This window comes from Oncorhynchus gorbuscha, unplaced genomic scaffold, assembly GCF_021184085.1.
Source record: "Oncorhynchus gorbuscha isolate QuinsamMale2020 ecotype Even-year unplaced genomic scaffold, OgorEven_v1.0 Un_scaffold_134:::fragment_2:::debris, whole genome shotgun sequence".
Classification (NCBI taxonomy): domain Eukaryota; kingdom Metazoa; phylum Chordata; class Actinopteri; order Salmoniformes; family Salmonidae; genus Oncorhynchus; species Oncorhynchus gorbuscha.
In genome coordinates this window covers 317,516-335,214 of record NW_025744633.1, presented here as the reverse complement: position 1 = coordinate 335,214, position 17,699 = coordinate 317,516, and the positions used below count along the sequence as shown (strand labels likewise).

Here is a 17,699-nt window from a genome sequence, read left to right as displayed (position 1 = left end):
CCACAACATTACAGTTCCATTATGGTGTGAACTAAACAACCACCACAACATTACAGTTCCATTATGGTGTGAACTAAACAACCACCACAACATTACAGTTCCATTATGGTGTGAACTAAACAACCACCACAACATTACAGTTCCATTATGGTGTGAACTAAACAACCACCACAACATTACAGTTCCTAAACAACCACCACAACATTACAGTTCCATTATGGTGTGAACTAAACAACCACCACAACATTACAGTTCCATTATGGTGTGAACTAAACATCCACCACAACATTACAGTTCCATTATGGTGTGAACTAAACAACCACCACAACATTACAGTTCCATTATGGTGTGAACTTCCAAAAACAACAACATTACAGTTCCATTATGGTGTGAACTAAACAACCACCACAACATTACAGTTCCATTATGGTGTGAACTAAACAACCACCACAACATTACAGTTCCATTATGGTGGTGAACTAAACAACCACCACAACATTACAGTTCCATTATGGTGTGAACTAAACAACCACCACAACATTACAGTTCCATTATGGTGTGAACTAAACAACCACCACAACATTACAGTTCCTAAACAACCACCACAACATTACAGTTCCATTATGGTGTGAACTAAACAACCACCACACCATTACAGTTCCTAAACAACCACCACAACATTACAGTTCCATTATGGTGTGAACTAAACAACCACCACAACATTACAGTTCCATTATGGTGTGAACTAAACAACCACCACAACATTACAGTTCCATTATGGTGTGAACTAAACAACCACCACAACATTACAGTTCCATTAACCACCACAATTACAGTTCCATTAAAACAACCACCACAACATTACAGTTCCATTATGGTGTGAACTAAACAACCACCACAACATTACAGTTCCATTATGGTGTGAACTAAACAACCACCACAACATTACAGTTCCATTATGGTGTGAACTAAACAACCACCACAACATTACAGTTCCATTATGGTGTGAACTAAACATCCACCACAACATTACAGTTCCATTATGGTGTGAACTAAACATCCACCACAACATTACAGTTCCATTATGGTGTGAACTGGTTCCATTATGGTGTGAACTAAACAACCACCACAACATTACAGTTCCATTATGGTGTGAACTAAACAACCACCACAACATTACAGTTCCATTATGGTGTGAACTAAACAACCACCACAACATTACAGTTCCATTATGGTGTGAACTCAACATCCACCACAACCTTTTATGCTCTGGACAGAAACAAGTTACTGAAGGGGGACTACATGGACATTATTTTGATGTTTTCCGTTGCAAATGTTTTTTTTAAATGTACGGTTGTGCGCCCAATTAAACATGACCCTGGTGTGTAGAGTCCTTACCTGCTGGTTTGAGTCTGACTCCATCAATGTCCAGGTTCACTGCTCTGCTCACCAGGACTGAGTCCTCAGTCACTGAGACAAGAGAGGGAACAGAAATGGTCAGTTAGGACGGACGGACGGACGGATAGGAATGATGATGGTGTCTAAGAATCGTTGACAGAAATGTTCTCCACTTGGTTCTGGAGAACACAGGAGAGAAGCCTCACTACTGCTCTGACTGTGGTGCGAGTTTCTCTCAATTGAGAGAAACTCGCCCCACAGTCAGAGCAGTAGTGAGGCTTCTCTCCTGTGTGAGTTCTTTGACAATATCAAACAAGATAATATAAATCATAAGACAGTTATGTATATTCTTCTGTATATCAAATTATATATACATGAACTTAATTTCCTTTAAAGACTCAGACATTAGTTAGAAACTAAATATTGCACGTTGCACAGACAGACAGACAGACAGACAGACAGACAGACAGACAGACAGACAGACAGACAGACAGACAGACAGACAGACAGACAGACAGACAGACAGACAGACAGACAGACAGACAGACAGACAGACAGACAGACAGACAGACAGACAGACAGACAGACAGACAGACAGACAGACAGACACTCCCTTGACTAACTGTTGGTGTCCTCCTGGTAGGGTGTTGGTGTGAAGATGTAGATGTCATTGTCCAGACTTCTCTTATAGAAGCTTGACTCGTACGTCTCTGGGTCCTCTGTCCAGTCTAGTCCAGCACTGAAAAACACACACATACTCAGCTGCATCAACATGAATACTACAGATTTATCAAGTGAGCAAACATTCCTACAGAACATAATATACTGAATGTAAATTACTGATCAAGTTGAACTGCTCTACATGAAGCTTTATAGGTAGTTATCATCATTAGAACAATGGATAGAGAGAGAGAGAGCTGAAAGAGAGAGAGAGCCGAGAGAGACAGAGCTGAGAGAGAGAGCAGAGAGAGACGAGAGAGAGAGAGAGAGGCGAGAGAGAGAGACGAGAGAGAGAGGGGAGAGAGAGCTGAGAGAGAGAAGAGATAGAAAAGGAGATAGAGAGATAAAACATCACATATCAACTTGAGGAATACCTCTTGGGATAAATGCGAGTGATTCCTCCATCAGTGGCCACAAACCTGGCCAGGACTCCATTTCTGAAAGGAATAGGAAAATTCAATGACAAAAGTATCCAGTCCTTCAGTGCATCATGTTACAACACAAAAATGTATGTTTAAATCATGTAAGCTGAAAATGTGTATCTGTTTTTCCTTGCTTGTGTTCATAGCTAGGTGGAATGAACTTTCACAAACCACAACCTTTTAGTTAAATCTACTTGATTAAAACAAGAATGATGCTTTTGTGTGTGGATTGTGTGCTTTCGTGCGCATGCATAGTTTGGTTGACTCACGGCATCTGATCTCTCCACTGCTTAACGAGGTCTGATGTGATGCCAGCGTCCAGCAATAATCTGTTCACCAGATCCACGTTGCCTGAAAGACAAGGAACCAACATCACTTGGGCTTGATTCAATAATAACAGAAGGCTGAAACCCATTGACCTGCCTGCTGAGTGATCAGTATCTGATCTTTGTCGGTATAGAGGATTTTCCTTCTTTTTCAATTCAATTTAGCTTTACTCTTTGACCTTCAGACAGTGGCCATGAAACTGAGTCATCTTAATAAGAGCAGTGTGTTTGGTCTGCAGGTTGGAATTTATTGTCAGAAATCTTGACCTGGAGGCATCTCTGCAGAGTGGTCACTAGCTGTCACAGCCACAAGGTCAGCAAATCCTATTTAACCTAACCCTAACCACACTGCTAACCTTAATGCCTAATCCTAACCTTACATTTTAAAAAGCACACATTTGGACTTTGCAGGGATAAAATAAAGAGATGATGGATCAGAAGATGGATAGAAAGAGTAGAATTGGAAAACACATTCCCATCTTGTTTTCCAAGTTGTGTGGGCTGTCATTCAATGCTGTCATCCAATGCTGTCATCCAATGCTGTCATGATAGCAGAACAAGCACATTCTCTGAATCTTCTGTAACGTGAGCCTGTAACGTTAGCAACCATATTATTATGAAGTAAAGTCATTAACTAGTACTTAATAAAGAAGTGCACTTGGAGTGTGTTTGGGGGACTGTAACAAGTAATTTCAGAGACATGACCAATACAACACAAACGCACTCAACTGAACACAGACTACTACGTGATCAAAGGGGGACCGTTTTTTTCTGTAGCGAGCCGCACTTTGAACCCGTTGCCTTCGCTGCTCCAGTCCATTAACGTTGAGACTCGGTAACCCTCCATTTACAACACACCGCACACACATCAGAGAAAACAGCTGGTGTAACACTTTATCCCCCCCCCCTCTGTTCCCTCCACCTGCCCCAGTGGTTTTCATTAGGGGCCTCTGATTGAAGGCAGGCCAGGAATTCTAATGTACTTCACCGCCACTGCAGTGGCTTAAACAAGTAAAGCATGTAATGTCCCACTCTCCACCCATCCAAACATCCCACAAGGTCTGTATACACAGCAGTCTATAGTCCTGCAGAGAACGCCCATCAATCTCCCAAGCAGAAATGGACAATTAAGGGAACTAATATCCTAATTACGGGAACTAATATCCCAATTGGGGGACTTGGTTAAAAAATGTTATTACAGGGGTATTTACAATTGATTGTTTCAAGTGACTTTTTCAAACCTAAAAGTCTGACTAGACCACAAATCAAGCTTATAAACGTCACTTTTGAGAGACATCGCTGCATTTCTAGGACAAACTTGAATGAGAAAAACAGACTGAGTATCTTTCCAATTGAGATGGCGGAGTACTACTTTTCAAACCAACACATCAGACCAATAAACATGAGCTTTGAGTGACATTGCTACATTTCTAGGAAACACTTGAGAGGGTAAAGGAAGGAATGGGGCGAGTAATTAAGTCTACTATTATATCAGAGAGTGATGTACTGCTAATGCATTGGTCAGATGTCGGAGACTCAGTCTCCATCAGTCTGAAAGCTCTGGCACGCAGGCCTGATTTGGCCCTTTTTATTGCTCCGCTCGCACTCTCACCTCGACGGGGTTCTGGTCTTTCTCACAAACACACAGTAATTGGACCAGTAGGTGGGGTATGTGGGGGTATATCACTTGGTGGAGTGTGTGTGTTTGTGTTTGTGTGTGTGTGTTGCGGCAAAGCCGAGGCATCTAACACGTGTGTCCTGAGGCATATGATGGTCAGACTTTTAGAGTTAGGATCAAACAGGCCAACACAAGGATGGAGGGATTCTACAGACGGAGAGGCCTGACTGTCTTTATTCTGTACACAGTAGACTGCATAGCACCTAGCAGTCACTCCAGACTTCCAGACCTATGGGTCACTATAGACACCCCAGGGAACAGGTTCAGTTGGCCCTCCTATGAAGACATCAATACTGTCCAGGACCCATGTTGTTCTAGTGCCCACTGAACAATGGTCTAACAACCAAAATGTTTCACGTGACTTGTTGAGCCTAAATGATCATTTTTAAAGGATCATCATAAAATGTATTTCAGAGTGCTTCATTACATGAAATGTATGTGTTAAAAAATAATGTAAAAATGTAACTGATGTCTCAATCTATTCACCACCAGTTCTGAGCAGTGAGTGTTAACCCACGGATGGTTGTTGGTTAGTGGCTGGAAGAGGGAACATAGGAAAGGTGTTTAATTGTCCCTGGTGTTAGCCACTCTTTGTTGGAAGTGAGAAACCAAGGGAAGATGTTTGGTTGTCCCTGGTCTTAGCTACTCACACAGTGGGTTGTTGGGAGTCTTCCTGTCGATGTACTCGTTGAAGTCCATCAGGAACTCTGTGTTGTTTTTAGACGGCTTCAGATCCTTACAGTACTCCCTATGGGAATGAAAAAAATAAAGGCAACACCAACATGAAGTGTGTTAATAAGGCGTTGGGCACCACAGGACAGAACAGCTTCAATGTACCTTGTCATCGATTCTACAGGTGTCTGGAACTCTATTGGAGGGATGCGACACTATTCTTGCACAAGAAATTCCATCATTTGGTGTTTTGTTGATGGTGGAAAAAGCTGTCTCAGGCACCGCGCTCTAGAATCTCCCATAAGTGTTCAATTTGGTTGAGATCTGGTGACTGGGACAGCAATGGAATATGGTTTTCATGCTCAACAAACAATTGAGTGACCACTCGTGCCCTGTGGATGGGGGCATTGTCATCCTATGGGGTGTAGCCATGGTAGCCAAAATAATGGCCTGCCCAGCATTTTTTATACATGACCCTAAGCATGATGGGATGTTAATTAACTCAGGAACCACACCTGTGTGGAAGAACTTGCTTTCAATATACTGTGTTATCCCTCATTTACTCAGGCGTTTCCTTTATTTGATCAGTTACCTGTATATAAACCTTTCTTCTTACCTTGGTGCAATGAGAGTGTATCCATACTCCTCAAACTTGTCTTCCTGCAGGCTTTCAGAGACTGTAGAAGAGCAGAAAGCTGTGAGTCCTACAGACATCTCTCTGTGCTATTCATATACACAGGCCTTGGAACCGGAAGAAGAGTATCACACCTAACTCATGTCAAGTTAACATGATGACCATTGATTGATACAGATGCTGATGAGAGTCATGGCTGATGGATCAAATGATTTCTGTCAGAGACTGTAGACTGTCAACTGACGGGCCATGGTGATTCAGACATCATGAAGACAATCCCCAGTCCTAGACGGTCCACAGTTTGTATAGACACATGACTCCATGTCTGATAGTGACATACAGCTTTGATGAATGTAAGTTAAGTGTTGTCTGTCAACTCCTCATTTTAAAGCATGGTGGGGGTATACATTCCTCTGTCCATCGTCACGGGGTGACCGTACCACCACGTCCACCCAAAGAGCTTGGCTCATAGAAGTTTGTATCTTGAAGGTGGTAAATACTATGGTAAAGACTAGGTTTGGCAGCATAGAAGACAATGCAGGAAATACGCTCTATGTAAAGGGTTTATACTTAGTTGATGGTGACTAGAACTAGGTCTAGAAAAATCTACGGACAGCAGTGTACAGCAGAGAAAAATAAAGTATGAGACAATCTCTAATGAACAGATGTAAATCAGGTTGTGTGGGCGACATGGAACCTTGGCGTGGGAATGACTTCCCTATGCATGCTGGGAAAAACAGCAAACAGACACGACTCTTCGAACAGGAGGAGAGAGACAAGAGGAGAAAAAATACTTGCCCTCGTCCCCTGGAGTGGACAAAATCCCCGCAGAGAGAGTATGTGAAAGATAGATGCATCCCCATGGGTGAACGAGGGAAGGAAGGAGGGAAGGAAAGTAGAAAAAAAACAGGGTAAAACCACAAGGGTCAAAGGTCAACAATATATTTTATTCACAGAGCGAGGCCTTGAATAAAAATATTGCACTCCCATCAAAAGGTTTCTTCTCAAAATGTAAATGTTGACAGATCAAGCTACAAGGAGCACGAAACGAGAGGCCTTCAATGTGGTTTAAAATGAGCATTCTAGCGATAACATTGCATTGCTTTCAATGCATTGATTTCAATGACCATTATCATCATATTTTCTGTCATGTAATACAGTGGTAATGATGAATCCATGGGGTTATTAGTGTTGAGTAATGTATTCATATGACAATGCCATGGAAAGGAATAGAAGAGACATTCATCATGGAACATAATCCTGTTGTATTGCTTGGATATTACCTTGATGTTGTTTAAAATATGGTGCTTATTATTATTATATTGTGGTGCCGTATTCGCCATGACCTCATGGGCTAGACTTCAGACAAGTACGTGAGGTCTTTGGTAGTATTGTTGGAAAATAATGATGTCCATGTGTAGATTCTTGGTACATCGTCAATACTTTAATGACATTAAGTCTAATTTAAAAGACGTTAATGACAGCCCAATGTCAAAGCCCAAACACACAGATACACAGATTTTCAATGAACCAGAGACATGTTTTAGGGAATCCACTGAAAGATGTGGATACCATGTTGAAAGCAAACGTTCCATCACATACAATTTAGAATGTAAACATGCAACCTAGACTAATATTCAAATTGTACAGTATTTGTATAATTAGGGGTGAAAGGTGAAAGGTTGGAGAGTTTAGTTACATGGCTGGGCAAGCCGATACCATTACAATACAGTCAAACCAGGAAGTGAATTGAAATCGAATCAGAGTCATTATTGTCAATTAGGATTTTTCGATTCTTGAATAGGAATTTCAAATCACTTCCGGATCTGGCTGAATTTGAATGGAGCCTACCCCAACCAAATGAGTTTTGGATAAAACAACAATGGCCACTCTCTCAATAAAAGTAGACTGTTAGTGTGTTATGCGACTCAGCGACCACATGAGACACACTCACACACAGGGGATACTGGTGCACACAAAAGGAGAGAGAGACAAAGAGAAAGACACAGAGAGAGAGAAGAGAGAGAGAGAGAGAGAGAGAGAGAGAGAGAGAGAGAGAGAGAGAGAGAGAGAGAGAGAGAGAGAGAGAGAGAGAGAGAGAGAGAGAGAGAGGTGATGCTCTGTGGGGATGAGGTGGTTTCTGTCTTTCATTAAGACTATTTTACGAGCCTGTAAACCTCTGAATGATTAAAAAAGAGAAACTAAAAAAGGGAGAAACTGTCAAGTCATGTTTTGGGCGAACACTCATCGCATTCTCTTTTATGAGTTCACCTTAAAATAATGCAAACATCCTCCCCTCTGTCCTTCCTGCTAGCTAGACTCTGGAAGGTTAAAAGCAAAGCCACATCTGAGTGCTATTGGGGCAGGTGGGATACACAACATGCATACAGAGGCTCGTGAAAATACACACTCATACACACACACACTATGGGGCAGCAGCATCGCATGCAAGGCTCTCCTTGTGTGTGGTCAGACTAGGGACTGAATCAGTGTGATCAAACACTATCTAAATCAGTTATAAGACATCTATCTAAATGACTCAGATTCTTGTATGTCACGACATCATTACACTACTATGGACCTCTTTACACTACACTATTTTGACAACACATTCTAGGTCCAGGAGAGATACTGTAGTGTAAAGAGACAGATCTAGATAGTTCTCTTTAGGAGATGTCTCCCATACTACCTCCAGAGGAAGTGAGGGAGACAGCTACACCACATTCCCCTCTCCCACACCACATGTCCCTGCAAGAATGACTTTCATTACCCTAATACCAGTAGATGGCATTTTGTTTGCCTATATACTACAGTATTTACGGTATGCTAATAGCTGCACTTACACAGGAAGCAGGAATGTGGCTTTGGCAACACCACATCAAGGTTAGTGTAAACAGAAAAGTTGAAAATCTAGTGTTGAAGAGAGATAGTGTGTCTAGAGGAATGGTGTTGTATTGGTAAGGAGATGGAACACAATTATGTTAGTTGCAGGAACTTCTTCACTAAGATAAAACAGAGCATTATGGGTACTGTAGTTCATCATGCTACAGGTGTTAGCGCAGGAAGACAGGGAAGGTGTGAGGTAAGATACAGGAGGAGAATACTTGCCCAATTCCACTGAGGGGGTTCCAACACACGGAGAAGACAGGGGTGAGAAGGTCAGCAGGTGAGGACAGGAAGGAGGGAAGGGGGAGCGGGAAAGAGAAGGGGACAGGAACGAAGCAAACAGGGGTACACAATATTTTATTCCTCTGAGTGTTGAATAAGAACATTGCAGCTTGAACAGGATGTATGAGAAATGGGTTTCCCATTTTACTGCAGAAAACAGATGATCAACTCAGGGACCGTCCCCATCAGCTAAGGGACTGACTGGTAGGAAAGTAAGACAGATTGTGTGTCTGTGTGTGTGTTTGTGTGCTTGGGGGACCGAACAGACCCACAGGAGATACCCAGACAAACTGAACTTCCCAGGAAGACCTTTGTGTATATGTGCATGTATGTGTGTGTATGTGTATCCCAGTGTTAAGGGACAGTAGAGTGTGGAGAGGGGAATAAAACAGACCCACAGGAGATAACCAGACTACAAAGACAGAAACACAGACGTTCCTATTGAAGACCCATCATCCTAACCCAATGACTGACTAACAACACACAATGATTTGACTAATGGGAATCTCGCAGCTTGAAGGGGACATGAGAGGGGAGTTTGAACACATGTGGAAATAAGTGTAGAGTGTGAGAGAGAACGAATGAGAGAGGGAGTGTGTTTGTGTGTGCTCACAGACAAGCTGAAACGTGAGGCTTCCCTTAACCCCTATGTGGTACACATTTAAATGTCATTGTCATCTTACAAATGTGTTTTGTCATTCTGTCTATATGCAAAGGAAATGTTTACTGCGTATAAGGTCATGCCTTGATATAGGTCAGGAGAATGCTACTTACATTTGGCCTGGGTGATGGTGTCTCCGATAGTAGTGTGGATGTAATGCAGGCTGTACACTGGAAGGACCAAGGCTAGACTGGGAGCACACACACACACACACACACACACACACACACACACACACACACACACACACACACACACACACACACACACACACACACACACACACACACACACACACACACACACACACACACACACACACACACACACACACACACACACACACACACACACACACACGAATAGGTGCACACGCACAGAGATGAATAGGTGCACACACACTTACATGCCACACACACATACCACATTTTCATATTTTGCACAGTTCTAACAAATAACAAATTTGCAAGAATCACAGATCATCTCCACATAAACTTAAAAGTTGATCCACACATCAAAACAAAAATGTCTGAAAAACGTGTCACCTCTGAAGCTAAACATTTCACACAGACATATTCTGCTGAGCTTTGTAACTTATTTTTATAAGTACATTTATCAGATGTACAGTTCACTCCTCGCAACTTTGTAAAAGTCATCATTCCCCATTCAAATACAATATTTCTTATTTTGCTCCAGATATCTGCATGCTCCAGTTTAGTGCACACATTTAGGACAGTTTGACTATGTGGTACACACACATTTAGGACAGTCTCAAAAGGGTTTGGACTAGGTGGTACACAGATTTAGGACAGTCTCAAAAGGGTTTGGACTAGGTGGTACACACATTTAGGACAGTCTCAAAAGGGTTTTGACTATGTGGTACACACACATTTAGGACAGTCTCAAAAGGGTTTGGACTAGGTGGTACACACATTTAGGACAGTCTCAAAAGGGTTTTGACTAGGTGGTACATACACATTTAGGACTGTCTCAAGAGGGTTTGACTAGGTGGTACACACACATTTAGGACTGTCTCAAGAGGGTTTGACTAGGTGGTACACAGCTACAACTAGAAGTTACTTTGTTTGTAGCAGGTTAGGAGAACTTACGCAGGAGGTTAGGATAATTCACTTAACCTGTTGATCCTACCCCCTACTTTTTCGAACATTCTGTTAAAAATCGCGCAACATTTCAGCGCCCTGCTACTTATGCCAGGAATATAGTATATGCATATGATTAGTATGTGTGGATAGAAAACACTCAGACGTTTCTAAAACTGGTTAAATCACGGCTGTGACTATAACAGAACGTGCGTTTCATCGAAAAGTGCAGGAAAATCTGATCACTGAAAATTGGAAAATATATCAATGCACCACTTGAATGTATTGTTGAATGGAAACCACATTACCTGGAGCCGAGATTGCAATTCCTACAGCTTCCACACGATGTCACCAGTCTTGTCAATTGCCTAGGCTTTGTTTTTTGGTCAAACGAACAAGAGACAGCCCATTTCTGAACATGATTTGAAGACATGGAGCTATTGAATATACATCGCCCCGTGATCATTTTGATAGATTATTAACGTTTACTAAGACTTTTTTAATTAAAAAAAATGACGTTGCGTTATAAAAAGCTGTTTTTTCCTTGCTCACACACTCTTCATAGATCGATATCTAGGCTATATATGGACCGATTTAATCGAAAAAAAGACCCAATAGTGATGTTTATGGGACATCTAGGAGTGCCAACAAAGAAGAAAGGTAATGAATGTTTTTTATTTTATTTCTGCGTTTTGTGTAGCGCCGATTATGCTAATTATTTTGTTTACGTCCCCTGCGGGTCTTTTGAGGTGTTGCATGCTATCAGATAATAGCTTCTCATGCTTTCGCCGAAAAGCATTTTAAAAATCTGACTCATTGGCTGGATTCACAACGAGTGTAGCTTTAATTCAGTACCCTGCATGTGTGTTTTAATGAACGTTTGAGTTTTAACGAGTGCTATTAGCATTTAGCGTAGCGCATTTGCATTTCCAGATGTCTAGATGGGATGCCTGCGTGTCGGGTCGACCTAAGAGGTTAACAGGTTAGGATAATTGGGGTAAGGTTAGGATTAGTTCAAATTTACACTTCCGGTGAAACATCTGGCTCATTGTCTGCGTTAAAATGTTGGAAGCCCTCAATGGTGGTACCTGTGCTAAAACTGCTTTTTGGCCACTAGAAGCCCCTATTATTCTCTATGGCCACGACCTTTCAAGCGGTTGCATTGATCAGGTGTCAGTGCACTACTCGTAGTTATAAGAGATGAAAACAGTGACCCCTATTGTTCTTCTAAATAGGGCCCTGAGTGTTTACGGAACCTAGTTATATGCCTTGACCAGGTAAAACTCCAGACTCTTGACCCATGAGAGTTTTCTTGGTCAAGTCACGTGGTCAGAATAAAAATTCAAGGCCCTAAAAATGAATAGTGTACACGGTATACTCAGGTAGGGGTACAAATACAGTACATGTAGCTGTTACCTGTAATCTGTACCCTTTACAGGGGCATATGTGTAGGATCTTTCGCTTCGGTCTATGTACCGCTGTGGAGCAGAACACACATTTGTCAACAAAGGGACAGCTCACCCCGAAATAGTCTAAAAATGTGTTTTTTGTTTTTCCATCATGTTTTAGTTTACCTCATCCTGGGACTTCACTAGTGTGTGTACGGTGCGGTGGCCGGTTTCTCCATGAATCATGTTCGTTCTTATCTGAGGACAAAAAACACTTAGCTCTTAGGAGCAAGTTCAACCCGCAACAGGATAGAATGTGGACACAAAGGTGGAAGCATTAAAGAAGACCGTCAGTGGCCTCCATCTTACCTCTACTTTAATCTCATCCTCCAGCTCAGCGTCCAGGAAGTCCAGAGTTACAGGCTCCTGAAATTTAGGATTCTAGAGTGCGAGACAGAGAGCGAGAAACAGAGAGCGAGAGAGAAAGTGCGAGAGAATGTGCGAAACAGAGTAAGAGAGAGTGAGAGAGACAGACAGAGAGTGCACGCATGCGCGCGAGAGAGATTTAATACAACATTTCCTATTTTATAGATCGAATCAACCCAGGAAAGAGTTCACACAGGAATGATTTAAGACAGTCTATGTGAAATTACCTTTAAGGGTGGCATTAGTCATGCAAAAGACAACAGACCTGTGAAAAAAAGCAGCCTACCTGTCTATTTGAAATATTATGGGTATTTTGCTTACTGCAAATTAGTCCTGCAAAAATTACCCTATGTCCAGATTAAAATGATTTCCAGTCAGGATTTGTCTCTATCTTTGTCTGTGAACCCTTCCTCATGAGCCTAGATAGATACAGCACCAAAACTCCAAAACAAACTTTATGAAATAGGAGTTGAGATATTAACAGGAGCTAAACCAAACCATTTAATACAGATAAGGTACAAACACAAACATACAAAGATAAGCTATGTGCCAACCTTTCCTCTAACTACATGTACATATTACCTCAACTAACCTGTGCCACCACATTGACTCTGTACTGGTACCCCCTGTATACAGCCTCGCTACTGTTGTTTTATTGTTGCTCTTTAATTATTTGTTATTTTTCTATTTTTCTGTTTTTTTATTTCATTTTTATTTATTTTTTTACTTCAGTTTATTTTAGTATATACTTTCTTAACACTTATTTCTCTTAAAACTGCATTGTTGGTTAAAACCTCTCTACGCTAGGGGTGGTATTTTCACTTCCGGATGAAAAGCGTGCCCAAAGTAAACTGCGTGCTACTCAGGCCCAGAAGCTAGGATATGCATATTATTAGTAGATATGGATAGAAAACACTCTGCAGCTTCGAAAAATGTTTGAATGATGTCTGTGAGTATAACAGAACTTATTTGGCAGACAAAACTCAGAGGACAAACCATCCAGGATTTTTTGGTGTTGTTGAGGTCACCCCCTTTTCAATGGGGATCTGGTTTTCTAAATCACTTGCTTGCAGTTCCTATCGCTTCCACTGGATGTCAACAGTCTTTAGAAATTGGTTGATGTTTTTCTTTTGTGTAATGAAGAAGTAGCCCTGTTCAGAACGAGGTTCGAGTTAAGTGTGTTGTTTGTTAGAGTCGTGTGACATGAAAGCAGGCTCCACTTTGTTTTCGTCCGTTATTGAACGCAGTTTATCCCGTCTTAAATTTTAGCGATTATTTACGCTAAAAATACCTAAAGTTGTATTAGAAAAGTTGCTTGAAATGTTTGGACAAAGATTACAGGTAACTTGTGAGATATTTTGTAGTCATGTTGCGCGAGTTGGAACCGGTGTTTTTCTGGATCAAATGCGCCAAATAAATGGACATTTTGGATATATGACAGAATTAATCGAACAAAAGGACCATTTGTGATGTTTATGGGACATATTGGAGTGCCAACAGAAGAAGCTCGTCAAAGGTAAGGCATGAATTATATCTTTATTTCTGAGTTTTGTGTCGCGCCTGGCGGGTTGAATTATGATTGTCTGTGTTTGTTTGACTGGGTGCTATCCTCAGATAATCGCATGGTTTTCTTTCGCCGTAAAGCCTTTTTGAAATCTGACACGTTGGCTGGATTAACAACAAGTGTACCTTTAAATTGGTGTATTGCATGTGTGATTTCATGAACGTTTAATATTTATAGTAATTTAATTTGAATTTCACTGGATGTTGTCAAATCGATCCCGTTAAAGGGATTTGATCCCTAAGAAGTTTTAAGGGCTTGTAAGTAAGCATTTCACTGTAAGGTCTGGCTCATGTTGTATTTGGCGCAGGTACCTTATTATTATCTATCCTGATGCCTAGTCACTTTACCCTGCCTTCATGTACATATCTACCTCAAATACCTTATTATTATCTATCCTGATGACTAGTCACTTTACCATGGCTTCATGTACATATCTACCTCAAATACCTTGTACCTCTGCACATTGATCTGGTACTGGTACTCCCTGTATATAGCTCCACATTGATCTGGTACTGGTACTCCCTGTATATAGCTCCACATTGATCTGGTACTGGTACTCCCTGTATTTAGCTCCACATTGATCGGGATACTGGTACTCCCTGTATATAGCTCCACATTGATCTGGTACTGGTACTCCCTGTATATAGCTCCACATTGATCTGGTACTGGTACTCCCTGTATATAGCTCCACATTGATCGGGTACTGGTACTCCATGTATATAGCTCCACATTGATCTGGTACTGGTACTCCCTGTATATAGCTCCACATTGATCGGGTACTGGTACTCCCTGTATATAGCTCCACATTGATCTGGTACTGGTACTCCCTGTATATAGCTCCACATTGATCTGGTACTGGTACTCCCTGTATATAGCTCCACATTGTTCTGGTACTGGTACTCCCTGTATTTAGCTCCACATTGATCGGGTACTGGTACTCCCTGTATTTAGCTCCACATTGATCGGGTACTGGTACTCCCTGTATATAGCTCCACATTGATCTGGTACTGGTACTCCCTGTATATAGCTCCACATTGATCGGGTACTGGTACTCCCTGTATATAGCTCCACATTGATCTGGTACTGGTACTCCCTGTATATAGCTCCACATTGATCTGGTACTGGTACTCCCTGTATATAGCTCCACATTGATCTGGTACTGGTACTCCCTGTATATAGCTCCACATTGATCGGGTACTGGTACTCCCTGTATATAGCTCCACATTGATCTGGTACTGGTACTCCCTGTATATAGCTCCACATTGATCTGGTACTGGTACTCCCTGTATATAGCTCCACATTGATCGGGTACTGGTACTCTGTATATAGCTCCACATTGATCTGGTACTGGTACTCCCTGTATATAGCTCCACATTGATCTTGTACTGGTACTCCCTGTATATAGCTCCACATTGATCGGGTACTGGTACTCCCTGTATATAGCTATACATTGATCTGGTACTGGTACTCCCTGTTTATAGCTCTACATTGATCTGGTACTGGTACTCCCTGTATATAGCTCCACATTGATCTGGTACTGGTACTCCCTGTATATAGCTCCACATTGATCGGGTACTGGTACTCCCTGTATATAGCTCCACATTGATCTGGTACTGGTACTCCCTGTATATAGCTATACATTGATCTGGTACTGGTACTCCCTGTTTATAGCTCTACATTGATCTGGTACTGGTACTCCCTGTACATATATGGTGGCAGGTAGCCTAGTGGTTAGAGCATTAGGCCAGTAACCGAAAGGTTGCTAGATCGAATCCCTGAGCTGAGTTAAAAATCGGTTGTTCTGCCCCTGAAAAAGGCAGTTAACCCATTGTAAATAAAAATTTGTTCTTAAAGTGACTTGGATTCAATTGAAAGATTGTTGGGAAAACCACAAGCTTTCACCTTCAAATATCAAATAAAATTGTATTCATCACGTGATGAAAACAACTTGTGTAGACTTTACAGTGAAATGCTTGCTAATGAAGCTTTCTCAACAATGCAGAGTAAAAAAAATATATATATAAAATGGTAACTAACACGAGGAATAAAACAAAATACACAAGAATGGAGCTATATACAGGCAGTACCAGATCAATGTGCTATATATATATATTTTTTTAATTTGACCTTTATAAGTCAGTTAATATCACCAAACCACAGCATTTATCTGAAGTCTTTACCCATACTTGTGTATTTACTTAATGCACAGTAATGATGTTTTGATACAAGAACACCAGTGACATATTTCCTCAGGGCAGTTTACGGGAAAGCTGTGAGGCGGACATTACACTAAAGACTGATGTGAAACACATGGCTACGTGGGCGTAAGCTCCATGTTCTCCCTGTGTTTGTTGTGTGGAAATCATCAAGTGTCCCTCGCAAACCTTCTCTACACAAACCCATATGGTGACCTTTTCCGAGATAGCTTTGTTTGGCTAGCTTCCCCTAGTGCTAAGTGTGGCTACGCTACGCTAGGGTAATGTTATGCTAGGCTAACGATAGGCTAACGCCAGGCTGCTAAATCTCCCATGCCTTGCTAACAGGTATATTGGGGCTTTGCTTAACAAGGTTGTGCAGCATACTGTGATTAAAGGAACAGATGAGTGTTGTAGTTTTGTGTGTGTGTGTGTGTGTGTGTGTGTGTGTGTGTGTGTGTGTGTGTGTGTGTGTGTGTGTGTGTGTGTGTGTGTGTGTGTGTGTGTGTGTGTGTGTGTGTGTGTGTGTGTGTGTGTGTGTGTGTGTGTGTGTACTGTACCTTTGGGCAGAGGTTGGGATGCAGCAAGACGTAACCGTTGGGGTCAATGGCAAAGTAATAACCATTTGGTCCAAACTACAAGAGATAGAAAGAGACAGGATAGTTAGTGTGTGTGTGTCGATGGTATTGATGGTGTTCTGGATACTTAACATAGGCTATGTGGGTATGTGTTAGTGTGTGTGTGTAGCACACAGGCGAGTGTGTCTTACTGTAAATCTCGGTGTTAATCTTTTGATGTCGTCCAGAGACACATCGATAGCCATCACTCCCAGGATCAGCTGGTTTTGGGGCCTCTGGGAGAAAAAACAAACAAGGAAAAGTGGTATGAGACCAAAACAAAGCATTATATAGTACCTCACTCAGACGGACCCCTAGTGCTTCACACACACAGTAGTATATCACTCAGAGGGACCCCTAGTGCTTCACACACAGGCATTCACAAAAACAATTTTACTCCAATGACTCAAGTCCCTTGGCGACTTTAAAAAAACATTTCTAAAGTAAAGAGCACAGTGGAGATAAAACATGTCCTTTAGAAATCATTGTTGTTACTGTGACTCATTAACGAGTCATTCTCAGCCTGGCTTTAGTCATTATAGGTCCATCAAACACCATCCATGTATTGATACGTAGGCTATGTGTGCTGTTTTTAAAGGTATGTACTTCTGTTCTTGAGCTGTTCTTGTCCACTAATTGTCTATATGTTTTGTGTGGATCCCAACAAGAGTAGCTGAGGCTTTCACAACAACTAATGAGGATCCTAATAACATACCGAAATACCAAATAG

At 41.5% G+C, this 17,699-nt stretch overlaps 1 protein-coding gene across 4 annotated transcripts in view; it reads right to left on the bottom strand.

The window, feature by feature from the left end:
- LOC124016976 (voltage-dependent calcium channel subunit alpha-2/delta-1-like) overlaps nt 1-17,699 on the bottom strand; it is a 143,411-nt gene that overhangs the window by 24,614 nt on the left and 101,098 nt on the right. For 2 of the 4 annotated variants that reach the window (XM_046332307.1, XM_046332308.1), the window contains exons 16-29: nt 17,122-17,205; nt 16,913-16,987; nt 12,537-12,608; nt 12,354-12,425; nt 12,196-12,257; nt 9,793-9,869; nt 8,959-8,967; nt 6,649-6,657; nt 5,833-5,893; nt 5,195-5,292; nt 2,810-2,891; nt 2,493-2,555; nt 2,022-2,137; nt 1,399-1,470 (exon numbers count right to left, since the gene is read on the bottom strand). In XM_046332307.1, coding sequence (XP_046188263.1) covers nt 1,399-1,470; nt 2,022-2,137; nt 2,493-2,555; nt 2,810-2,891; nt 5,195-5,292; nt 5,833-5,893; nt 6,649-6,657; nt 8,959-8,967; nt 9,793-9,869; nt 12,196-12,257; nt 12,354-12,425; nt 12,537-12,608; nt 16,913-16,987; nt 17,122-17,205 — 952 coding nt within the window. The remainder of the gene's footprint in view (nt 1-1,398; nt 1,471-2,021; nt 2,138-2,492; nt 2,556-2,809; nt 2,892-5,194; nt 5,293-5,832; nt 5,894-6,648; nt 6,658-8,958; nt 8,968-9,792; nt 9,870-12,195; nt 12,258-12,353; nt 12,426-12,536; nt 12,609-16,912; nt 16,988-17,121; nt 17,206-17,699) is intronic. The other 2 variants (XM_046332309.1, XM_046332310.1) reach the window with 2 other exon arrangements.